This window comes from Stegostoma tigrinum, chromosome 2 (assembly GCF_030684315.1).
Source record: "Stegostoma tigrinum isolate sSteTig4 chromosome 2, sSteTig4.hap1, whole genome shotgun sequence".
Taxonomy (NCBI): domain Eukaryota; kingdom Metazoa; phylum Chordata; class Chondrichthyes; order Orectolobiformes; family Stegostomatidae; genus Stegostoma; species Stegostoma tigrinum.
In genome coordinates this window covers 37360590-37387640 of record NC_081355.1, presented here as the reverse complement: position 1 = coordinate 37387640, position 27051 = coordinate 37360590, and the positions used below count along the sequence as shown (strand labels likewise).

At 38.7% G+C, this 27051-nt stretch overlaps 2 protein-coding genes across 12 annotated transcripts in view; one reads left to right on the top strand and one right to left on the bottom strand.

Moving 5' to 3' along the window:
* The window catches only part of LOC125449139 (dysbindin-like), a 218738-nt gene extending 214097 nt beyond the window's left edge, over positions 1-4641 (top strand). For all 5 annotated transcript variants that reach the window (XM_048524802.2, XM_059653468.1, XM_048524806.2 and 2 more), the window contains one exon: positions 4036-4641. In XM_048524802.2, coding sequence (XP_048380759.1) covers positions 4036-4235 — 200 coding nt within the window. In that variant the 3' untranslated portion in view covers positions 4236-4641. The remainder of the gene's footprint in view (positions 1-4035) is intronic.
* A 455-nt stretch (positions 4642-5096) lies between these two features.
* jarid2b (jumonji and AT-rich interaction domain containing 2b) overlaps positions 5097-27051 on the bottom strand; it is a 447370-nt gene continuing 425415 nt past the window's right edge. For all 7 annotated transcript variants that reach the window (XM_048524773.2, XM_048524765.2, XM_048524791.1 and 4 more), the window contains 4 exons: positions 26707-26837; positions 16752-16935; positions 13400-13507; positions 5097-6968 (listed from right to left, as the gene is read on the bottom strand). In XM_048524773.2, coding sequence (XP_048380730.1) covers positions 6792-6968; positions 13400-13507; positions 16752-16935; positions 26707-26837 — 600 coding nt within the window. In that variant the 3' untranslated portion in view covers positions 5097-6791. The remainder of the gene's footprint in view (positions 6969-13399; positions 13508-16751; positions 16936-26706; positions 26838-27051) is intronic.

Here is a 27051-nt window from a genome sequence, read left to right as displayed (position 1 = left end):
AAGTGGCAGAATGTGCGAATAACACATTACAGTAAGGAAATGTGAATGTATAGGGAAATTTGATAATAGCATTCAGAATAAGGTGAATAATAATCATAGCCATTTTGGAAGTATGATTACAAAGAAATCAAAATTGGGAATTTAATAGTGAGGAATATTTGATCTTTCACAGACACAAGAGGGATGGAAAAAGTGGTGGGATAGCACTGTTAACAAGAGGTGAAGACCGCTGTCAGAGATAATGCAGGCTCATGATAAAGAGTCCATTTAGGTGGAAGTTTTTGAAAAAAAAAGCATGGTAAAGAAAGTGTTCGTAGGAGTACTGTACAGAACCACCCCCCCTCCCTTCCCTCAAACAAACAGCCATTTTGTCAGAAATGCTATTAACTAGTAGGAGCATGTGAAATGACCAGCGGCATAATTGTGGGTGACTTCAAGTTTCATGTTGATTTGGGTTAATCAAATTGAATCTGTAGTCATTGCTACGTTTTACAGAGTACACCATGGATAGTTTTCTTGAGCAATGCTTTGGAGCCAGTTAGGGAGTAGGATATTTTGGATTTGGTAATGAGACAAGCGTAATAAAAATAATTTGAATATAGAAGTACCTAGCGAAAAGATTCCCTGGGAATTGATGATCGTAACATAGAATTTATTATTCAGTTTGACAGTGAGAAACTTGGGCCAGAAACAACTGTCTTAACTTAAACAAAGGGAATTACAATGAAATGAGGATAGAGTTAGCTAAAAAGTGAACTTGTCAGGATTGACAATGAGTAAGCAGTGGCAGACATTTAAGGAGGTAATTCACGACTGTCAGCAAAAGTACATCCCAGTAAGAAGGAACAATCTCTAAGAAAGAGATAAACCAACCATGGCTATCCAAGAAAGGAGAGTATTAAATTGAAAAAATTGGAGGCCAAAATTCAGATTCCAGCAAAGGAAGACTACAATGATAATAAAGAACAAGAAAATAAGCTACAAGGACAAACTAGCAAGGAATATTTTTTAAAAAACTGACAGTAAGAACTTTTTGAAACATGTAAAAAAAAGAGACAGATCAAAGTGAACATAGGCGCCTTAGAAATTGAATCTGGGGAGACTTATGGGGACCAAAGAAATGCAGAGAAATTAAAAAGATATTTTGCACTGGTCTTTACAATGGACGATAATCAGTCTGTTGATACTAAAGAATACAGGGGACGAAATGAGTACTATCACAATCACTTGGGAAAATTTATTGGACAAACTACTGGGGTAAAGGCAGGTAAATGCACTGGCCCTGACAGCTTGCACCATATGATACTAAAAGAGGTAGCAGATGCATTCAGTTGTAATTTTCCAAAAATCCTTGGATTCTGGAAAAGTGGCAATGCTATATCCCTGTTCAAAGAGGGACAGAGGCAAAAAGGGGCTAAAGATAGGCTAATCAGCTTAACACTTATTTTTGGAAATATATTGGAATCAATTATTAAGGAAGCAATAACATGATTGAAAATGTAATCTAATCAAGCCGGGTCAACAGGACTATGCAAAAGGGAAATTGTGTTCTGGTTGGTTGTAGACATGCTCACCAAACTGTTGGGTTTGGTTGCAAACGTTTCGTCACTATGCTAGGTAACATCGTCCGTGCACCTCCGGTGAAGTGTCGGTGTTCTGTCCCATATTGTTACTTATATGCCTCGGTTTGCTGGGATGGTTGGTACTACTTCCGGTTTTGTCTCTTAGTGGTTTGTACACGGTGTTCTGGTTGGAATACCAGGCCTCCAGGAATTTCCTGGCGTGTCTCTGTTTGGCTTGTGTGGTTATCATTGTGTTGTCCCTTTTTGTCTGTATGTAGTCAGACAAGTGAGAATTGGTCATGTATCCGTTTGTCAATTTTCTTCTGGTTTGGCCTATGTAGTGTTTTTCAGTCATGGAATCATAGAATCCCCATAGTGTGGAAACAAGTCCTTTGGCCCAACAAGTCCACACCAACCCTTGGAGCATCCCACCTAAGTTACACATCCCTGAACACAATGGGCAATTTAGCATGTCCAATCCACCTAACCTGCACTCTTTGGACTGTGGGAGGAACCTGGAGTACCCAGAGGAAGCCCACGCAGACACGGGGACAATGTGCAAACTGCACACAGTCGCCTGAGAGTGAAATCAAACCCAGGTCCAGCGATTAACCACTGAGTCAACATGCCACCTTTTCGTTGGTTTTGGGTATGGGATCCTTTATATTCTCGTAGGGTGTTTGTCAGTTTGTGGGCTACTGTTATACCTAGGGGTCTGAGCCTTGATGTAAGGTAGGGTGATTAGTGAGTCTGGTCGTGTTGTCTAGACTCTCCCACAGGAAGAATTAACCTCCCCACATCTACCCTATCGTCTCCCCTAAGAATCTTCTGCATTTCAGTAAGATCACATCTCATTCCCCCAAATTCTAAGGGGAACAGGCTCAATCTACTCAACCTGTCCTCATACAACAGTCCCTCCATACCCACTATTAGTCTTGTGAATTTTCTCTGGACTGACTGCAATGCAGTACATCTTGGATAAGAGCTCAAAACTGTTCAGTTTCACAGTTGTGATTTTGCAACATGTCGCTACCTTTGTGCACTGTTCCCTTTTGAAATAAAGGCCAATATTCCATTTGTTTTTCTCATTACCTGTTAAACTTTATTGCTTCTTGATCAGCAGAGCTTTTCTTCTGATGTCAGTTAACTCTTTCAACTACTGCCTTTATATGACAATCTACATCTAATTCTGGTACCCTAGCAAGTTCTCGTCAATATCTTTAAATTCTTTTTCAAAGAAAATCAAAAACAGAATTTGCTGGAAAACCGTGGTAGGTCTGGCAGTATCTGTGGACAGAGAAAACAGTTAATGTGGTTTCTTTTATCAGAACTGTTATGAAAAAAGGTCATAGCATCAATGTGAACTTTTTTTCTCTCGGGATGTGGGATGCCCACATCCCACAAATAATAAATTACAAAAAAAAGTTTGTGGCTAATATAAGTTGACAGTGCCAATAGTGATCCAAAAAGTCAAGATGGAGTTGCAGAAGATAACCCACGTACTAGTCCATTTAAGCACACAGGAAATTTCAAATTGAGAGTCCAGAGGAAAGCTTGCAGCTTAAATATAAAGAAATGTTCTGCATTTATTTTCAGGGATTTTGATTCCCTTCCCTCCCATTAGGAATTTGAACCGGTATTTCTTTAAGTACAAATGTAGTACTTCTAACATTTACAGAACTGAGGCTGTGCCTGTTTAAGATACTTTCGGATTTTGAATTATGCTTTGGACTAGTCCAGGGTTAAAGAATACATGAGAAAGTGGCATAAAAAATGAGTAAATGGTGTGGTGCCACACTGTGCTGGTCCAGCACCTAACTCAATTGTCCAGTTTGTTTTTTATTTGACAGGGATAATTTAAGTACATCAGTTTTAAAATGTCTGGGGGTACTTGGACAGCCAGATTTGAAGTAACTTAGAAAGTTCTATATTGCATGTGTGTTTGTTTTACTAGAATTTGTTTCACCTTTAAGTTCCCAAATAGAAAAAGTTTATATGACAATATGACAAGGTTTAGAAAAAGTTCAATGAATTAAATAAGAAACTTATTAAAAACTGTTGTTGTATTTTATAGCAAGCTATTGCACAAGGTTGTGGACCTGAAATTTCACGGTAATCTGCCATGCTGCTCTTGATCCTACCTTGGGTTTTTAGTAATTTTTGGCACATGCCTGTTAAGATGTCTGCCCTATCTATTCAGCAGGCCCACAGGTCTAGGGGAATGTGTTCAAAACTTTTCTCTCTCTCATAATATACAGGTTGTTTTACATGTTGCATTATTGAATGCTTTTCCTTAAGCGCTGGAACTCTCAAGGTATCTTCCAATTTGATGTGGTCACGTGTTCAGTTTTACAGCCTGAAAATAAATTTATCCTGCAAATGTCAATTTGAAGGTCAATGTATGAAATTATTGGGTTGTGAACAACCTGGAGTAGTGACAGCTAAGTCAATGTTATTTTTCCTCTTTGTACAGGGTCCAATTCTGAGCCAAATCAAGGTGAAATAACTCTGCAAGTGCCAAACCAAGATGAACTTAGACTGAAATTATCTTCTTTCACTGATGACAATGACACTCCACTGGTCCAATCTGATGAAGAAGACGTTCAAATAGACACAAGTTTGATCACAAAGAATTCAGATTTTGGACAGAATGCTGACAGTGACTCTCAGTAAAGTGCAAGATATTATTTGAAACTTTGTCAAAGGTTACAAAGTATTGCATTGTGTAAAAGATAATATAATGGATAATCCAGACCATTTTACTACATCTATTTTGAAAAGTGTAAATTCCTGTTACCTTGTGTGTCTGTGATTACACAAATGCTGTAGTAAGTTAGTTATAACTGGTTACCCATTTGCTTCAAATACAGAAGCATAGCTCTCTGGCTTGACTAATGAACCTTCCCATCCAAGATATTATTCACATAATCTATGCGCTGTGCTTAATGAATTGAACATAGAAGCATCCTTTAAATCCCAGTTGGCTTGATTGTAGTTTTCACTAATGCAAGACTCTTAAAATTGACTTCAGTTGTGCACTTGTCACCTTCAAATTAATAAAAGCTTTTTCAGTACTGCCTCGATGATAGTTTTTAATCTGCTCAAACCAAAGAACCAGTATGTTTCCATATTTTTAAATATCTGACAATAGTCCCTTTCAAAAATTGGCAACACAGAAGATGAAGATATGAAAGTACAGTAATCAAACTTAGTCAGAGGCTAGCCAAATTAAGTGACATTAAGATTGTATTTTGTTAAAATAGGAGGGAGAAAGGCTAAATAGATGAGCCTTGTAGTGCCAGATTCTTAGCATAACAAGAAATCAATTACACCAATGTTTCTAAAAACACACAAATCCACCATTGGCTACCACTACATTTACATGTCAATTTTTTGCTGTCTACAAGCTACAAACCAATACTATTTTAGTGCAGAATGAAAATAGGTTGATGTGAATGAGGTAACAAAACCCTGAAAGTTAATGTACTTGATCAATTAACTGTTCACATTAAAAGATAGAGAGGAACAACTCAATTTCACAGGAAACGGCTCAAAAGTTTTATTAAACTTTTAAGTACAAACCTGAAAAGTTTAAAAAAAACACTTGCAATTACAATGTGAACTTTCCGCACAGAAGGAAAGGTGCAGAGCAGAACTAATAAATTAAATGTCAATCAGTAAGCAACAGTCAAATATGTCTGCTCTCAAAGAAACAACAAAAATACATAGTAAGGCCATAAAAACTGGACAACCACATTTGAAAAACACTTGAAATCAGTTATGTTGTTAAATACTCCAAGCAGTTCGGTCTTCTGCAGCAACAACAACCAACTAACAACTGGGAAAAAAATAAAATGACTTCTTGACAGTCACCACTGGCAAGCTCAGTGCAACACGTGTAGCTACAATTAATGTTGCATTTTCAGCAATGAAAACTAGTTATAATGAACAAATGTTTCCCTTTTTCTTAATAAAATACACTGAAAGGGGCAACAGCTACACCATTATTTGTTCAGTGATGTAAGCAGCACTTAAATGTTACAAGAAACCCTGTAAGCGTCCAAAACCGACGAAGAAACTGAAACATAAGGCTTTTCTTCATCTCTTGTTTCTCCACCCCATCCCAACCCACCCCCACAAAAGGCTCAAGTATTTAAAACAATTTACAGGCAATATATACAAACTTTTTTTTTTATTTTTTTCTTCTTTAATTTTTTTTTACAAATATGGAAAGTATAACACAAATAGAAATGAAGGAGATGCATTTTCACATTTCACAAAGAAATATGCACATCCTCTAGTGGCTCTCCATTGTGACCATCTCATCAATGAACTGAACATTAATGCTGATTCAAAAAAGGAAGAATGGAGAAGGAACATAGTGATGAAAGTGGAATTAAAATGGAATGTCACAAAGATTGCACATCTACAAAGGCGAAACAGGGGAGCCCTGCTTCAATAATTGGATAAAGGACACCATTGTAGGGTTCTCTGGTAAAATGATTGACAGCACCAAAAACTTTATGATTTGCTAATGAAAGTCAGGCACAATTTCCTCCAGCCAGGCAGCCTTATTATTACAGATGCATAGTGATGTGCTGGTAAGGAGAAAAATATCACCTTTACTTTACTTTCAAAATTACCACTACTATACTTTGTAAACCAGATCAAGTATCAGCTGCCATGACTCTAAAAACAATAGAACAATTTTCTAAACAGAAAAGCAAGCTTTTCAGCTTACACTTAACCAAAAACATAAAATCTAGCCAAACTGAAGCAGTTTCTTTCAAGTTTTACCTCTCCCTTCCTCCAAAAAGCTGCTCGCATGACTGAAATTGCAAGATAAAACACACAGCACTTAACTTCAACCTAGTTCAAACGGGTTTAAAACATCCCACCTGTTCACAGTAACAAAAAAAAAATCAAACTTAGAGGTTTGCTTCAGCCAAAAGGGCAAATGCAAACTTGGATTACTGTTCAGCCCTTTGACTTAGTTTTAAAACAGTAAATGAAAACACCTCTAACTGCATTCCAAGGAATACTGCCAACTGCAGTGTCTGGTGCTCCTAAAAGAAATAAGCCAACATTTTAATGCTAAAACAAACTTTTTCCTAAAAAAACAAAACAGAAGTCATCTTTAGAGCTAGTGCAAAGACAGCTTGCATTCTTCTAGCAAGTACTCACAAATTATAGTACAAAAAGAACAACTGAGTACAAGACTTGGCAACTTCATGGGGAACTTGTAGCACTTCTGGACAAGGACGAAAGTCTAGTTGCTGGCACGTCAATGGTCGCTCGTTTTCGAGGCCCTCTTTTCAGTGCTGGCTTGCTGGTACTTGTATTGTTGTCGCTGCTGTTAGCTGCTGCTTTTCCACAGATTTGATTGACTAAATTGTTTATTTGATCCTGTAATGTTAAGCAGTTTAAAAAAGATACATTTATGCTGAAGTTTCATGGCTAACAATCCTTGACATATCTGTACAACATATTAACATTTAACAAAATTGAATGAAAATCTGCGTCTACTTTAAGATGTTATAGTCCAGTTCTGAGTTGTCTTGGGATTGTGGCAAAAAAATCCTAATCTCAATTCAGCACCAATTGACTGAGAGATTTGTATGGGCCCTAAGATTTTGTAAATGAAAAAATAGACCACAAGTACATAACAGCTCATTTGTCTCAGTTGGGGCAGAGCAGAGGAAGCATTAGACTAATCTTTGTTTTAAATTGAAGGCTGATACAACTGAGCCGAGGATGGGTATGAGCTTCACCGGGGTAGGATAACAAATGCAAGTCAAGTCCTAATCAGCTCTCACCCTAGGCACTGGAACTCAGTAAACTTTAACTCTTAGATTTCAAATGCATTTCACTAGCTTATTATCATACACTCATCTTTGTCACATTTATCTTAATATCTTTAGATCTCAAAACATTTATCAATTCTGGTTTAAAATAACCCACAGACTTCAGATGGATGTGCATGCTACTGGCTCAGAAAAGCAAGTTATGACTGACATTTGCACGAAATGGAGGGAGATAATTTGAACTACCCACATACACGGTCTATGTCATCACAAAGGACCCAGTTGCCGCCTTCTGTATCTAGCTGGATTTGACCTTACCCAAGACTGCATAATGCGAACACAAAGTGCCTAAGATGTAAATAATTTTTTTACACTCTTTATAATACTAAAAACCATGCTGTAAACAATACACAGCAGTCATGAATATGGGCCTTGGAAAAACAGAATAATAATTTTCTGGAAATTATATTATCTTATTTACTAAACAAATGGCATCACTGGCAGAATGTCTACGATGAAATACTATTAAATATGCTATGTTCCACTCACCCCTGCAAGGCACAACCTGACAGGTTGTAGGCAGAGCCTCAGATTAATGCTCCTTTAACGCTGCACTGACATCTCATGCTTAGTTTCTGTACTCATGATATAGTGGGACATCAGCCCATAACATTCTGACTCAGAGGTAAAAGGGCTACCAACTGACCAACTGGCAAGACTTTTAAATCATGGTAAGTTACTACAGTGGTTTAGATAAGGCTCTCTTCAACAGCACCTTTAAAAAACCCAAGACTTTTACAACCTTTGAAGGACAACTGCAGTAGTTGCATGGGAACACCACTAACTGCAACACCTCTTCCAAGCCACACACCACCTGATTTGGAACTATATCAATGACTGTTCAGTATGGCTGGGTCAAAACTGTGGAATTCCCTCCTCAACAGCATTGTGGGTGTGCCTACATTCAAAGGACTGCAGCAGGTTAAGACAGTGGCTCACCAACACCTTCTCCAGTGAGCTTAGGGCTGGGCAAATGCCAGCCTAGCCAAGGATGTCCACATTCATGAATGAATAAGAAAAGTTGAGGCCAAAGAGTTATTAAATGGTGAAAATTCAGCTTTGTTTGTGACCACAGGGAAATTTTGATAGTTATAATCAAGTGAAAGGACAGTTCTGGGATAAGACCATTACATAAATCATCAGCACATGGAACTTCTGACTGAAACCAAGGACTCAGTGCTTTAAAGAAATTTAAACTGCAGTACCACTTACATGATTGAACAAACTGAGAAAAAGGAACTGCTGTCATTTTGAGTGGTACAATAAAGATGAGGACCTTTCAGTGGATTGTGCTACAGAATTGTTTCACAATGTTTAAGTGATTCAATTAGTTACTTGCTTTAAAACTGATTTCTTTTTATTCATGATAATGAAGAATGATTTAGTAATGTTATTTGCTATAGAAAATATAAAGGAAAGGCTGAGATTTCCTGAATTTAATCGTGTTAGAAATTTTTTATAAAAGTTTGAAGTAGTACAAGTATTGAAACTATGTGTAAAATGACATTTAGTTCTTTATTTAAAAATTGGGACAATTTTATAATTTTGTGAAGTAACAATGACATCTAAAAATTTTTGTCTCCTTGCAAGCCTACAAAGAAATTTATGTCTTGTGCTAATTCTATATTTTATCTGCCATGCAACAACTTGTGTACTGCTGAATATAGTTTATTAATCAATACGAAATGCACATTTATTAAATTATGTAGCTATTTCCCCACAGTGATAGAAGTAAGTTATGATAAACCTCTTTGGCTTTTAAACAAAGACATAATACTTTCACATTTTAACAGGTGTTCATAATAAGAATACTGTTAGCATGGCAAGAGCTTTAGGAGTTTTCATGATTTCTCAGCAGACATCAAAATCACAGCATGGTGACGAACTGTACTTAAGATTTTGCCTTTCAAAGGTTCACACTTTAATGAGAGTACTTCTGTCACAAAACCATCAGGCTTGGACATCATTTATTTTGAAAATTGGACTAGATCAGATAAATTGATGATTTGCTGTTTCCAGCATTCAAGAAGAGCAAGTTGCTAGAAGTTTAACAGAATTAGAAGAATAAAGTAAGGTTTATACTCAAGGTGGGTCCCATGTACATAAAAAGAAAATATTTTAACAAGAAAGACAAAATAAAATTGAACACTGACATCTGGCGGACTAACAATAATATTCTTTGGACTTGGAATATTTTGAACTGATAAATTTGACACAGTTGCAAGAACCGTGTCTTTTTAGTTTTATACCTTTGTAAACTGTGGACCACATGACAAAGGACTAATTTTAAAAAAGGATTTATCAGGATGGCAGCATAATTTTATAGCAAGAATTTGGTACCTATTGTGAACTCGATTTTTGTGACTATGAGTTCCTGGAAGATGTGGATGATCAGGAGCTGTTTACGTATGAAGCTAATTGGTTCTCAGTTAACTGAGCAAGTTGGAACTGGAAACAAATTACAGACACAGACACAGAGAGAAAAGATGCAGAAGTTTCCTGTGGTCTGCAGTAAAATCAAACAACTTAAACTTAAAAACAGCCAGTTACCATTCATGCAGCAGTTGCTATGAGCTGAGACTTCGGAATTGATAAATCAAGAGACATCTTTGAAGTGGATCAGTCACTCTATACCACTCAGAAACCAACAGAAGCTTCCAGAAAAAGACAATTGAACATCATAGGCCTGGCTTGCCAAATAAAGACAATCTAAATATTGGAATCAGGAAAGTCAGACCACTGAACTGACTTGCCAGTTTTTTCCTACCTCCCATCAATAACCTACCTCTCCCTATCTGCGTGTGTGTACATGTGTAAGTAAAAGGGGGTGCCTATATGTTGATTAGCGTTTCAGTCGGAAGTGTTATGTGCCAGTAATTCATATCTGTTTATGTGTAGCTATAGTCTAATTACGTGTAATAAACAAACAATCATTCCTCCTTTGTACAAAAACCTAGTCTATGATTTGTCAACCTTGGTGCAAAAGTCAGGCAAACTGAGGCAACATGCATAACATAAATCAATCCCAGAAACTGACTGCAATTAAAATGAATGACGTAGCATCACATTAACAAAAATGTTCCAACTACAGTATTAAAAATGTAACATGCTCAATTTACAGTGCACCACCCTAGTGAGTTGTAACATTGGTTACTTTTGGAAATAAAAACTTCTCTCAAGGAGAATAAACAAATAAAATTTAAGATACCTTATTGAGGTGTACGTAATCGTCAGGGGCATAGATAAGGTGAATAGCCAAAATCTTCTCCCTATGGTGGGGGAGACGCAACCTTTTAAATAACAGGTTAGACTGACTGTCGGAGGGATTAAGACCAAAATAATTAAGGTAGGTGCCACTTAAAGTAAGAAGGAATTAGCAAGAATGACTGCCAACAAAGAAACTGGTAAAAGAGAGAGCTACGTAATTTTTTAAGCCATGAAGTTATGGTCACCTGTAGTTTTTTTTTAACAACGTACTATGACGTAGCAGAATGTACTGCTACAGAGGTAAGTATAGAAACCTTGGTCTACATAATCACTTAGGAATTGGTGGGTCTCCTGCAGCAAGGAAAAAAAAATGGAGGATGAAGTGCAGGTTCTGTCTAGACCGAAACGTCAGCGTTCCTGCTCCTCTGATGCTGCTTGGCCTGCTGTGTTCATCCAGCTCTACACCTTGTTATCCATTATACAATGTAACTGTTTTTTGACAATCAGATTAACCAATGGCTGGTAAAGGCATTTCCATTGCAAAGAACTATCAGTACTGTCACATCATGCTTAGACAGTCATGAATCTTCAAATGTAATTTCCATTGATTATGTCTTTAGTTTTTAATGTCTGGTTTATTTGGATTGATAGAAACAGTTTAGAATTTCCTTAAAGTCTCAAAGTATCCATTAAAGGCAGAAACAAATAATTCGTAGACGGTCAGAGTCATAGAGATGTACAGCATGGAAGCAGACCCTTTGATCCTACTCATCCATGCCAACCAGGTATCCTGGATGAATCTAGTCCCATTTACCAGCATTTGGCTCATATCCCTTTAAACCCTTCCTATTCATATACCCATCCAGAAGCCTTGTAGGCATTGTAATTGTACCAGCCTCCAACAGTTCATTCCATACATGCACCACCCTCTGCGTGGAAAGGTTGCCCTTTAGTGCCTTTTAAACCTTTTTTCCCCTCTCACCTTAAACCTCTGCTCTCTAGCTTTTGACACCCTCACTCCAAGAGAAAAGACTTTGTTTATTTATCCTATCCATATGCCTCATGATTTTATAAAACTCTGTAAGGTCATCCCTCAGCCTTCAATGCTCCAGGGAAAGTAGCCCCAGCCTATTCAGCCTCTCCAACCCTGGCAGCATCCTTGTAATTTTTTTCTGAACCCTTTCAAGTTTCACAACATCCTTCCTACATCAGGGAGACCAGAATTCCACATAGTATTCTATGACATTGGCTAGGCCACTTTTAGAGTCATAGAGATATATAGCATGGAAACAGACCCTTCGGTCCAGCTTGTCCATGCCAAACAGATACCTTAAATTAATCTAGTCCCATTTGCTAGCATTTGGCCCATATCCTTCTAAACCCTTCTTATTCACATACCCATCCATGCCTTTCAAATGCTGTAACTATACTAGCCTCCACCACTTCAGCTGGCAGTTCATTCCATACACTCACCAATGTCCTATACAGCTGCAACATGACAACCCAACTCCTATACTTAATGCACTGACAAATAAAGACAAGCATACCAAATTCTATCTACCTGCAACTCCACTTTCAAGGAACTATGAATCTGCACTCCAAGGTCTCTTTGTTCAGCAACACTCCCCAGGACCCTAATGTTAAGTATATAAGTAATGCCCTGATTTGCCTTTCCAAAATGCAGCACCACACATTAATCTCTTCAAAATCTCGTGGTACTCTGAGGTAACCTCCTTCATTGTCCGCTACACTTCCAATTTGGTGTCACCTGCAAACTTATTAACCTTGCCTATATTCACATCAAAATCATTTATATAAATGATGAAAAGCAGTGGGCCCAGTAGTGACCCTTGTAGCACACCACTGAGATTGAAAACAAACAGTTAAAGAACTGGGTCTGGGCATATATGCACCAATCATAATTGGAAAAATTGGGCAGTGGCTTTCTATAAGTTAGCTGTGAATCGAAATCAGGAGACAAGAAGTAACCTTGCAAGTTTCCAAAATGTGAAACGTAGTCTCTATGAAGAAGCTGACGGCCTCAGACATTTGGCCACCCAAATCTGCCTCAAAAGCAATTAATTAAGGTACAGTTTCTCAAGACAGAGAATTATACAGGAATCTGAACAAGAATGGTGTGAAGTCACTTACATGTATGAAAAAACCCACAGTCTGTATTGCCATTTACTTCTATTTTTATTAGGATCTTGGTGATTAATGCTCTGAATATGTCAATTGCTACAGGCCGCAAGAAACTACTTACATCAAACTGAAATTGAATAGTTGCTGGAAATAAATATAGGAACAGTATTCTTGCCACTGGTTAAAACATACATACAAATAATAACTTCATGACCTTAAAGGCAATCTGTACAGGCTCATGATCAAGTTAGAAAGTATATCTGGGAGGAAGGCCTATCAATATCCTTTAAGGACTGGAGGAAAAATCTGATTTGGGCAGGACATATTAAGGAAGGGGACACTTTATATTCTTGACTGTCTTAATCAAAGCTCCTGCTTTAAATTTTACCCAAGCTTTAGTGAAAGAGAAACTTTAGGTAATTGAAAAGAAATGATGCGGGATTCTGGAGTAAATCACCTGCAGTTGACCTACAATATCATGATGACATATCTGAAGGGTCCCTCATTGTGTGATTACCCAGAACCAATGAAGCTATATGATACCCCTACACCTAGGAGGAGAATATACAACAGGGGCAATATTCAGTTTGTAATCAGAAAAGGCAGAGATTTCCACACACAAACCTCATCATAGCGATACATCATCTTCAATCCCCGACAAGATTTCTGTTTTTCTACATGGCGAAGAGCACACTCAAGACAGAAGACAACATTCTCATTTTCTTGTACTACCTAGGTAGAAAGAATTTTATGGGTCAGTACTACAAATTTGTCAACATACAATCAAATTGCCATCAAAAATCTGAACTTCTATTGGAGGTCCAGAGGTACAGTTAGAATAATGTTGGTATAACATTTTTGAAATTTATGGAGACCAGGGAGGCCATCATAGCTTACCTGAAGTAATTCTTGTGTATTTGATATAAAATTACTTCCTTCTCACCTAAAGACCAGTACATATTCACTATATATTGTCAACGAAAACGCCAATATTCTCTTCTGTCCTGTGTCCTACTGCAGCTTAGTCTAAGCGAGTCCAGACTATGATATTTTGAAATATATTGGAACATTTTGGGAGTTTCAATGTCTTAGCTCCTTCCCTTTAAGTGAAATTTTACTTGCAAGACCCAGAGAGAGCTTGCACTTTGTAAAAATATCTAGAAAAACAATGAAGTGTGTATGGAGATCACGGAATAACCCTCTTCCCTTTATTTAAGATTTTGATTTTTACATGTTATGTCATCCAATCATCTTTGGCTTCAGAAAGCTGCAATACAACATTGCATTTGACCATGACTTAAAACAAAGGTTGCATTAATGTAGTACATCTGATGTTCTCCAGGCATTTCCAAACTGCTTTACAGCCAAACTTGAAATGGTAACCGGTGTTATAACATGATGGCAGCAAATCCGAACACTGCAAACTCTCAAAGAGTAATTAAATAACAGGGCTATCTGTTAACTGATATCATGTAACAGATAGCAGTTGACATAGAATAAGTTACAATTCCTTGCTGTTTTTCAATTACTGTCATGGAATCTGCCTAACTAATAGGACAGTCTAGTCCTTGGAATAACATCTCAATCTGAAAGCGCCGAATCTTCCCAGCATTGCCTGGAAGTGTCAATGCATATTAGATGAAATTTCTGGTGTAGCGCTTCTTCAATCTTTAAAAGGGGAGAAAAGTATTACCTGTGTCGAGGCTAACAAATTTTGATGTCAAATTAAAATAATAGTTTATGATTAATAAATCAATGTAGCAGTTTGCAATAATTACATTTAAACTTGACTACCTTCTTGAGCAAACAGCAACTAACAAAGCAGATCGGATTGCTCTTATGGATGCCAAATCATGATTTCTGTGCAGTAGCCACTAATCTAGTAGTTTTTGAGCAAGCTGCTATCTGGCTTATGACAGTAGGAAGCCTTCAGTCACGGTCTCACATTTGAATCAGGCAGAATGAGCAATAGCTTTTCAGAGAGCAGTCAGAATCAAATAGATTTAAGTGGCTATCCAACTCAGGAAAAAGGCTTCTAATCAAACATAAATCAAATCCCAGAAACTGACTGCAACTAAACAGAACGACATAGCAATATATTAACAAAAATGTTCCAACTTCAGTATTAAAATTAGGACATGTCAGTATAAAACTAGATTTAATTATTATTTTAATCCCACATCAGAAGAAGAAAGGCAATATTCAGGACATCAAGAAGATTTGAGAGACCAAGTTACATAGAGAAGTCCTAAATGGTATCTCTAATCACCATCTCCTCAACACTCAGATGTAGACCATCAGGTCCAGGGACTTATTAACATTTAGACCCATTAATTTCTCCAGTACAACCTTCTTACCAATACTGCCATCCTTTTAACTCCTCAGTCTTCCTTGCCACTTGCATCTCCTTCAGTGAAAGCAGACACAAAGTAATCACTTACCTTCTCTGCCCTTTCTCTATTCTTCATCATAAATTGTCCTGACTTTTCTTTTAGTGGACCTACTTTCTTCATGAAATTTTCTCATTTTTACGTAGCTGTAGAAGCTTTTATGCCCAATGTATGTTTTCTTGTTAGTTTGCATTCATATTTTATTCTACATTTTCTTGTCAGTTTCTTGGTCCTCCACTTTAATTTTAAAAATTTCTCAATGCTCAGGTTTAATATTTCTGGCCACTTCGTAAGCCTTTTCTTTTAATATTATATAATCTTTAATTTACTTTGTCAGCCATGGTTGACTGACCATTTTTGAGATTTTGCACCTTGAAGGAATGTAGGATGTATGTTTTGCTCAACGCGTTTAACAGCACTAACACAGAGCGGCCATTCTAGATGATACCAGAAGCAGAAGTGCTGGATGAATTATCTCCATGCTGTTCTGTGGAAACTGTAGCTATCCACCTCGATTGCAACAATCCAACTCAGTACAGATTAATCAAAAAGTGGGATGTGCTGTCACCATAATTCAATGAAGTATCTCAGTTATGTTTATACAGTACAGTACCTTTCATGTTCCTAGAAGAGCCTAAAACAATTTATAATAAATAGAGAGCATTTCAAGTGTGGTTTTACAGTTGCATAGTTAATTTGTTAAGAAGAAGAATCAGATCTCCTTTGGTGATGCTGTTGAAGATGTCACATTTAACAAGTATCAAGAAAACCTTTGCTACCTGTTGATTTATGCAATGCAATCTTCCTCATTCACCTGAAAAGCAGACACAAACCTGAGCTTAATGTTAAAATTTTCTATTATGTCAGCCTGGACTGTCTGCTCAAATCTTGGTTTGAACAAAGAACAAAGAAAATGACAGCACAGGAACAGGCCCTTCGACCCTCCAAGCCTGCGCTGATCCAGATCCTCTATCTAAACCTGTCGCCTATTTTCCAAGGATCTGTATCCCCATGTCTCTGCCCATTCATGTATCTGTCTAGACACATCTTAAATGACGCTATCGTGCCCACCTCTACCATCTCCACTAGCAATGCGTTCCAGGCACCCACCACCCTCTGCGTAAAGAACTTTCCACACTTTTCCCCTCTCAGCCTGAAATTATGACCCCTAGTAATTGGTTTGCATTGTATGCTTTCTGAGCCTCTGGTACAGAAGCGGAAATTCATCCAGCATTCTGTAGTGATTTAGTTTGTTTTAAAAGTGTTTTGGGACAACTGATGGACATAAAAATCGGTTTGTAAATGCAAATGTTTTCTTCACTTCTTAGCTCAATGCCAAATCATGCTTTGCATTTACCCTTCCCTACTCCATACTGATGTTAAACTTGCAAATATGAGATATCCTCTTGCGTATCATTGGACTAGAAAGAGCACAGGAGAGTCTACTGTAAGACTTGAAGATAGTATGAAACAAGCCAACAACATAATTTTTCACAATTAACAATTAACTGAGTAATGTAATCATATATTGAACATCTCATATATTGAACATCTCCATTCCTACTCCAACCAACCTTTCAACTCACCATGGATAGGTAACACAACTGCTGGCAGATTTGGCACCTCCTCTCTGATGTTTCCGAGGCTAACCATTTCCGTGGTTTTTTCTTCATATCCATCATGGAGAGGTGGCTGTCATGGCTACCATAGCGAGCTGATGAATGCAAACCCGCGTCAAGCAGCTGCTGCCGCTGCCTCGACTCTGTATCCCTGAGAAAATACTGGAAATGTTACTATTTTAAAAAAGTCTATCATACCAATGGTGGAATTATGTTTGTTGTGATATAATGGAAAGCAAATTTTGCATTTTTCAATTAAGCTTTCAACTATATAGCCAAAGAAATCATCTGCACATTTTGATCATTACTATATTAGGTTAGAATAGCAAGGAGGGGATTCCAATACGAATATAGAAGGTTTATTCTCAGTGCAGCTAGTGGGATGCCACAGGATCAATACTGGGTTTCAACTATTAATAATCAATATTAATGATTTCAATAAACTGTAAGAGCGTACGATAGATAAATCTGCTACTGAAACAAAGATTGCAGGAAAACATATTAAGTGGAGCATATTAATAGTCCACAGAATGGATAGATAAGTCACGTGAGTGGGCTAAAATTTAACAAAAGGTGTGTAATTGGCAAAATGTGCCGTCGTCTGCCTGGATATAAAGAGTGGATAAGTAGAATAAAATTTAAATGGAGAGAATACAGAGTGTGATACTACAGAGCGGTCTGGATTTCCTTCTAAGTGAATCAAAGTTAGCATTTAGGTCCCAAGTAATTACAAGACAACTCCGTTGCAAGAAGTACAGAATAAAGACAGAAAATGCTGAAAATACTCAGCAGTTCAGGCAGAATCTATGCAGAGAAAAACGCACAAAGTTTCAAGTTACTGACTCCCATCAGAACTGGGAAAAGTTGAGATGAGAGGTTTTGAGAAAGGGGTAGATGGGACAAGTACAAGAGGTATGCTATTACATGCAAGACAAAATGATAAACTCGAGAGAAAAATTGATAAACCAGGGCCACAACGGAATGGTGATAGAATAAGAAACAAAATATATGTAACTAGGACAAACATGCTGTACAATGAAGATAAAATAACAAAAATAACCAAAACATGCAACAAAAAATTGAAGTGGAGGACTCATTTTGAAATTGTTAAACTTAACATAAGTCCGCAAGGCTGTAAAGTACCTAAGTGAAAGATGAGATGCTTTTTCTTCCAGATTAAATTCAACAATTTCAAACTGTAATATTATTGTCTTGGTTTTGTTTCCTTTTCTTCACGTTTCAGATACGCACGTTTGGTTTTCCGGTCAGCAGCACACCTGCTCCGGTCACATGTTGTTTCTTTATTTGTCCCATAACCTTTCCTTCTGGCCTTGGCAAACTAACTCATCTGTCAATTTCTCCTGCCTACCACCTGTTTGGCCTTGTCCCATCTACTATGTGCTAAAAACCTATTACATCTCTATCATTTCGCACTTTTGATGAAAGGTCATCAACCTGGAAAACTGATTTTGTTTCTCTCTCCAGAGATGTAGCCAGACCTGCAGACATTTCAAGCGTGTGCAGTACAATTTTTTTTAAACATACAAAAGTATAGAGGTCTTGTTACAACTGTACAGGACATCAGTGAGGCCACATTAACTGCATAACATTCTGCACTATTTATGAATTCCCTCAGAGACCAAAGCAGTCTGTGACCATACACAGCAAGACTTGAGCAACATCCAGACTTGGGCTGACAAAGCAACAAATAACACTCATGCCAAATAAATGGCAATGACCATCTCCACCATGAGTTTCTAACCAGCACCCCTTGGTGTTCAAAGGCATTGTGGAATCCTGCACTGTCAATATTAGACAGGTCACCATGGATCAGAAGTTAAATTGGACAAGCTATACCACTGCTACAAGAGCATGTCAACAGTTGGGAATTCTGCAACAATTAACTCACCTCCCATCTCCCCAGTGCCTATCCACAATACTAAGTACATCACAGAAGCGTTATGGAATATTCTTTGTTTTCCTGAATGGATGCGGCCCTAACACTGAAGCAGTTCAGAATCATCCTGAACAAATCAGCCCATTGGAATGACACTCAACCTATCACCTTCAACATCAACGCACAGTGGCAACATCAGTAAGATGCATCATAGTAACTCATCAAGGCTCCTTCAACAGCACGTTTCAAACTGACTACTCCTACTAACTAGAAGGATAAGGGCGGTAGATGCATAGGAGCAGCATCATCTGCAAGCTCCCATCCTGACTTGAAATCACATCTCTGTTCCTTTGCTTTCACTAGTTCAAAATCCTCAAATTTGCTTCCTGTCAACACTAAGGGTGACTTACAAGGATCACAGGGGTGGGAGTCAGCTTTCAACCATCACCTCCCAACCATCACCTCCAGGGCAACTAATGATGGCCACTAAATACTGGCACAGTCAGCAACATCCACACCCCATGATCGAATATTAAAACGGAGAACTCTGCTTCCAGATTTGCTCTCCTTTGCATAGAGGCAGCTTTCAGAGAAGGGCCATTCAGCTAATTCCTGTGATAAAGAGTAAAGATTTAGCCAGTTTGGAATTTACTCACTGAGCTTTAGATGAATGTGAGGTGATCTTCTTCAAACATAAGATGTTTGGAGAAGGCAAACATTTTCTTTAGAGGTACAGAGATAAATGTTGCCCTTCTTGAACGGAGGGGCACTATTTCAGACTAAAGATTTCTTATTGGAATTGGAGATGAGGGGAAATTCTTCTTCAGAAGATTATGAATCCTTGGAATTCACTAACTAAGAGCAAGTGTGGCTGGATTACTGAAGTGTTCAAGGCTAAGCTTGGCTGAATTTTGATTTACAAAGGAATCAAAATTCTGCAGATGCAGGCAGAAAGGTTGAGTTGAGGCCTCTCCATCAGGTCAACCATGATATTACTAAATGGAAGAGCAGGCTTGAGGGACTTTCTCCTTATGATTTGATGTGTTGTGTAAGTATTTCCAGCAGTCACTGGTTAAAGTGGGCTGCAACTGACTAAAAGAATTAACTCTTTTAGCAAAAGCTGTGCTTTTTCTGGCATGTGCGTTAATTTTCTGGTACAATTATCTGTGAGGGAAAGATTTCAAATTGCAGTCTTTCAAGTAGGACTCTTTCTGATAGACAAGGAAGTGAGCCTCTCAAACCATCTGTCTCAGCTGGTAATGCATCCATTCATTGAACAATGCTCACCATATATTTATTTACCTACTATCTGGGTCAACACTCAATTTATCTGACCTTCTTGAGGTCCATCAAACCATAACGCTGTAAAGGTATAGGTACAGAATAGGCCATTCACCCCAGAGTCTGCTCTGCCATTCAATCATACCTGGCATGTTTCTCAACCTTATTCTCCTGCCTCCTCCCTGTAACCCCAATTCCCCAACAAATCAAGCACCTGTCTATCTCTAAGTAAACTCAGTTACTTGACCTCCAAAGATCATTGCAGCAATGAATTCTACAGATTAAATACACTTTGGCTGAAAATATTCCTCCTCATCTCAGTTCTAAACAATCGTCCCAAAACTCTGCAACTGCATCCTTGGGTTGTAGTCTCTCCTAGTAGTGGAAATCACCTTCTCAGAGTCCACTCTATGTAGGCCTCTCAGTATTCTGTAACTTTCAATCAGATCCCTCTTCAAACTCCATCGAGTACAGACCCAGAGTCCTTAACCATTCCTCATATGACAAGCTCTTCATCATTGGGATCATTCTTGTAAATCTCCTCTAGATCTCACAAAGGCTAACACATTGTTCCTTCGACATGGTGCCCACTACTGCTCACAATATTCCAAGCGTGGACTGTCAAGAACCTTGTACAGACTCAGCAGTACATCTCTGCTCTTGTATTCTAGCCCTCTTGAAATTAATGATGACACTGCATTTGCCATCCTAATTGCTAATATGATCCTGCAAGTTAATCATTAGAATTCTGAATGAGGATTCAAGTCTCTTTGTGCTTCAGATTTGCATAGCCCTTCCCCATTTAGAAAATAGTCTATGCCTTTGTTCTTCCTTCCAAAGTGCATAAGCTCTTCCACATCGTATTCCATCTGCTACTTCTTTGCCCTCTTTCCTCACCTGACCATGAACTTCTGTAGCATCCACACTTCCTCAAAGCTAGCTTCCACCCCACTTATCTTTATGGGATCTGTAAACTTAGCAACATCATCCTCAGTTCCTTCACCCAGATAGTTAATGTATAATGTAAATATTTCTGGACCCAACACTGACTCCTGCAGGACTCAACTAATTACCTACTGTCATCCTAATCAAGACCGCCTTTATCCCTGCTCTTTCTGCCAGAGACCTAAGGCCAGAACGGTTCTGGCCTGCCACATCCAGTCTGTTCAGTCAGAATTTTGTATGCTTCAATAGAATCCCCTCATTCTTCTAAACTCTTGCAAATTTAGGCTTAGTCAGCTTAATTTCTTTTGATACAACAACCTTGCCACCCCAGGGATTGATCTACTGAACCTTCACCACATTCACTCTAACACAAAAACACTTTCTTGCTTAACACAATGGAGACTGCATACAACACTTCAGGTGTGACCTCATCAAGACCCTGGATCTTCTCTCCATCCTAAGGTCAGAACTGGGTATGATTTTTGATGAATGCACAATTTTCAGCTTGTAGTCATTGGAATTTAGAAGAATGAGAAGAGGGCTTATCGAAATGTAACTTTTTTTATTGGACTTGACTGGATAGTTGTAGAGGAGCTGTTTTCCCTTATTGGAGCTTTGAGGACCACATTTTTATCTCAATATTTACTAATCTATATTCTGTATTCAGAATTAAATACTTGTATTTTGCTTCCCCCATTATCCTTCAGTTCATCAAGAAAGGCCTTCAATTTGTGCTTAGATTTGAGCCTAGTAATGTTTTACATTGAAGTCTCTATTATAGAATCCTTAAAAGTTAATGAAGAAATTAGGTGAATATTGAACAGTATTATTTGAATCATGATAAATTAGGAAATGTTGATGTACAAAGGGCCTTGGGTGTTGTTATACCCCTTCACTGAAAACAAGCACGCGTATGCAGCGAGCGGGTAGGAAGGCTCAGCTTGTAGTCATTGGAATTTAGAAGATTGAGAAAAGGCCTTATCCTGACTTCCCAAAGCTTGTCCATCATTTGCACAAGGAGTGTGATGGAGTACTCCTCATTTGCCTGGAGGAATGCAGTTCCAACAACTCTCAAGAAGCTTGAGACCACGCAGGACAAAGCAGCTACATTGATCGATTGTGAACGCGATGCAAATCACTGTGCATCACCGATGCACTGCAGCAGTAGTATGTGCCACCTACAAGGCAAACTTCAGAAATTCACCAAGGTTCCTTATACAGCACCTTCCAAATCTATAATCACTATCTTCTGGAATGGCAAGATCAGCAGATACATGGGAACACCACCATGTGCCAAGTTCCCCTTCAAGACACTCATCATCCTGACTTGGAAATGTACTGCAATTCCTTCAGTGTTGTTAGGTCAATAAACTGGGCCTCCCTCCCTAAAGGCATCATGATATGGACTGTGACAATTCCAGGCAGTTCACCATCACTTTCTCAAAGGCAACTAGGAATGGGGCAATGCTAGCCCAGCTAGTGATGCTCACTTCTCATTAATTTTTTTTTCAAAAAAGTATTTTCTGCCTTCCTACCCGCTCGCTGCATATGCGTGCTTGTTTTCAGTGATGGGGTATAACGACAACGAACCCCTTTGTACATCAACATTTCCTAATTGATCACCGTGGCTGAGTTAACTACATTGGCAGGCAGGGCATTCCATGCCCTTACAACTCTCTGAGTAAAGAACCTGCCTCTGACATCTGTCTTAAATCTGTCACCCCTCAATTTGTAGCTATGCCCCCCCATACAAGCTGATGTCATCATCCTAGGAAAAAGATTCTCACTATCCACCCTATCTAATCCTCTGATCATCTTATATGTCTCTCTTAGCCTTCTGCTCTCCAATGAGAACAGACCCAAGTCCCTCAACCTTTCTTCATATGGCCTTCGCTCCAGACCAGGCAACATCCTGGTAAATCTCCTCCGCACCTTTTCCAATGCTTCCATGTCCTTCCTGTAATAGGGCGACCAGAACTGCACGCAATATTCCAAGTGAGGCCGCACTAGCATTTTGTACCGTTGCAGCATGACATCACGGCCCCGGAACTCAATCCCTCTACCAATAAAATCTAACACACCATATGCCTTCTTAACAGCACTATCAATGTGGGTGGCAACTTTCAGGGATCTATGTACATGGACACCAAGATCCCTCTGCACATCCACACTACCAAGAATCTTTCCATTGACCCCGTATTCTGCCTTCCTATTGTTCTTCTCAAAGTGAATCACTTACATTTACCTGCATTGAACTCCATTTGCTACCTTTCAGCCCAATTCTGCAGTTTATCCAAGTCTCCCTGAAACCTGCAACAATCTTCCACACTATCCACCACTCCACCGACTTTAGTCTCATCTGCAAACTTACTAACCCATCCACCTATGCCTGCATCCAAGTGATTTATAAAAATGACAAACAGCAGTGGTCGCAAAACAGATCCTTGAGGCACACCACTAGAAACCGGACTCCAGGCTGAATATTTTCCATCAACCACCACTTGTTGCCTTCTTACATTAGTAAATATTGAGATAAAGATGTTTCAGCAACTCATTGGAAGCAATGGATCTTGGTTAGATAAAAATCACAAATATTATTCAAATAGCATTTTCGTTTTCCCTACACAACTGTGGCTGCTTCTTAAAATGGCAAACCCAATAAGCTTTGGAGTACAGTCTAAGATCCAAAAGTGACAAGTGATCCACATCATTCACAACTGCATAGTTTATTGTTTGAATAATGAACTTTCAGAATAATGACTATATAACTCAGTTTGGAAGCCGATGAAGGCACTGGTTCTTCAAGAGAGTGTACTGAGCGCTAAGCTTCTGGCACCACAAATGACCCAACTACATGAGGGAAGGACAAGCAGTAGTGGTAGGGGTTCTTTAGTTAGGGGAAGGGGCCATCAACACGATTCCAGGATGGTATGGTGTCCCCCCAAGTTATTCAGGGCAGGAATTCCACAGAGCAGCTACAGGAGTGCCTGTATGCGCGCATGCTTTTTTTTTGGGGGGGGGGGGGGGGGGGGGGGGGCAGACGTCATGCCTCACATTGGCACCAATACCTTGGGTAGGAAGATGGATGTGGCCCTGCAATTGGAATTGAGAGAGTTACGTTGAAATGTTAGCAAGCAGGACCACAAATGTAGTAATCTTCAGATTACTCCAGTGCCATATGAGAGTACGGAAATAGGACAGTAAGGCAGATGCATGTGTAGCTACAAAGATGGCACTGTAGAGAGGACTTTAGATTCCTGGGACAGAGTCTAGGGAAGATAGCACCTGTACAAGCCAGATGGGGTGCACCTGAGCAAAGCTGGGTCTGAGTTCCTTGCAGGCATTTTGCTACCTCCATTGGGAAGGCTTTACTCTAACTTGTCAGGGTATGGAAACCAGGAAAATACAGTAAAGGAGACACTAACACTAGGCCTTGTAAAAGACTTATGAATACATTTGGCACTAGCACAGAGAATAGTAAATTAAAGAGCCGATGTTCGAGTACAGTTGAGGTGTATTCCCTCTAATAGAAAAAGGTAGGATAAACAAATCCAGAGATTCCAGGATGACAAAGGAGGTTGAAATTAAAATGATAAAGGGAAACTATGCTTATAAGCGCAAGGAAGAAAGTACGTTTGTGAATCAATGGAAATACCAAAGGTTTGGGGAGGGGAGGTGAGAAAGCAAATAAGGTGCACCATGGGAAAAGACTAATAGCTAACAGGAAATCCCAAATTCTTTAGTTATTTAAAGGTACAGGTATATAAACTGTAAGAGAATGGTTCAAAGGAGAAGAAGGGCTATTCAAAGATCAAAAAGGGGATTTACAAATGGAAACAGAGGGCATAACTGTGGTGTTAAATGAAATCTTTGAATATGTCTTTTGCAAAAAAAAGAGGATGCTGCCCACAGTGATGGAGGAAGAAATTAAAAGGGTTCAAATTAATAAGGAAAAAGCATTGGATGGGCGGTTCACACTTAAAAGTTGATAAAGGACCAAGACCAGGTGAGATGCTTCCAAGAATTCCGAAGGAAGTGAGGGTAGAAATTGGAGAAGCACTGGCTATATTCTTTCAGTCCTCCCTGGATCCAAGGGAGGTGCCAGAAAACTGGAGGATTGCAAACATTACAGCTGTTCTCAAGAAAGGTTTGAAGGATTATATCAGCGATTACAGATCAGTTGTTTATCTTTGATGGTGGGAAACAATTAAAACAAGCAGCTTGAGAAACTCAGCAGGTCTGTCAGCATCTATGGAGAGAAAACAGAACTGAAGAAGGGACCAGACCTATTGAGTTTCTCCAGCAATTTCTTAATTTGTACCTCCACCATCATTAGTTATTTTTGTTTATTCTTATAATTATTTGGGATAAAATGGAAGAAGGTGGGCTGATTACAAAGAGTCGGCGTGGGTTTAAAGGGGACATTTTATTTAATAGCTAAACTTTTTGAAGAGGTAACAGAAAGGGTTGATGAAGACAATGCTATTGATTCAAGATACATAGATTTCCAGAAAGCATTGATATGATGTCACACAGATCTGTGGGAAACATTATAGGTCATGATATAAAAGGGACAGCAGCCACATGGACACAAAATAAACTGAGTGACAGGAAACAGGGTAACAATCAGTGGATATTTTTTGAGTCAAAGGAAGATTTATAGTGGAGTTTCCCCGCAGGTGACTTTTGGGACCCTTGTTTTTTCTAAGTATATGTTCGTGATCTAGACCTTAGTGTGCAAGGACAATTTCAAAGTTTGCAGACAAATTAAACAGTAAGGAAGGCTATGTGGAACTCCAAAAAAAAGACAAATTAGTAGAGTGGGTAGACAGGTGGTAGATAAGTTCAATGCAGAGAAGTGCAGGGTGATGTACTTGATCAGAAGAACATCAAAAGGCAACATAAAATAGGAGGTACAATTTCAAAGGTGGTGCAGGAGCAAAGGGACCTGGGTGCATATGTGCACAGATCACTAAACATGGCAGAACAGGTAGCGAGAGCAGTTAATAAACCATAGTGGTCTCAGCTTTATTAACAGAGGAATAGTATACAAAAGCAGGGAGGTGATTTTGAACTTGTACAAGACGTATGTATTACCTCAGTATTGTGCATAGCTGTGGGCACTAGATTCGAAGGAAAACGTGAATGCATTGGAGGACTTTTACAAGAATGTTTCTAAGAATGAGAAACTTCAGTTACAAGGATAGATTGAAGAAGTCGGGGCTGTTCTTGGAGAGGACGAGGCTGAGAGGAGATCTGACAGAGGTTTTCAAAATCGTGAGCAGGCTGGTTAGAGCAGATAGGGAGAAGCTGTTCTCCCTCATTGGGGGACAAAAAGGATTAGATTTTAAGTAACGTACAAATGAAGCAAGGGTGCTGAGAGGAAAAACGCTTTTCGCACAGCAAGTATTTACAGTATGTAATACACTACCAGAAATCTAGTAAGATAGCTTCAACTGAGGCGTTCAAGGTGGTATTGGATGATTATTTATATGAAATGATGGTAGGGATAGGAGGTAAAGCTGAGAAATTGTGATTTTGTGATATGGAGTTATTAAATGGAATCCATTTGTGTTACAAATTATTAACTTCATTATCTTGTCCTTTATGCACAAACAGGGATAAAACTAATGAGTAACTAGTGCTCCACAACACAATTTTATTGCTTTAATGTTATGTACACTTAACAATGAATTCATTTGTAAGGGAAAACTCCAGTTACGTTCAATGTTCTTGACCAGTGAAAGTAAGCTTCCTTTTTCATCTTAAAATATTTCAACTAAATGCACAAAAATATACCTGAGTTCTTTCAAAAGTGAAGAAATGTGACTTAGTGTTGACCCACTTTCTCGTTTCGACTCTGCTGTTGCAATAAGGTAAAGTAATTTTTCCATTGAAAATGCATTAGCAATGTACCGCCGTTTCAAATCCTGTATAGACACAGCAAAAACACTTAGATGGGGAGAAAAAAAATACAGTATACCAAAGACCTGGATAACACATCACCTGCAGTAAATGCTGACCATCAAATTTAATTCTCTGGTGGAGATATAAGGAAAAATATACGCTTGGGCGTACACATCAAACAGTTCAGCACTATCGCTTGCTTTATGAGTAGGAACCTCAACAGACTACAGTACTGAA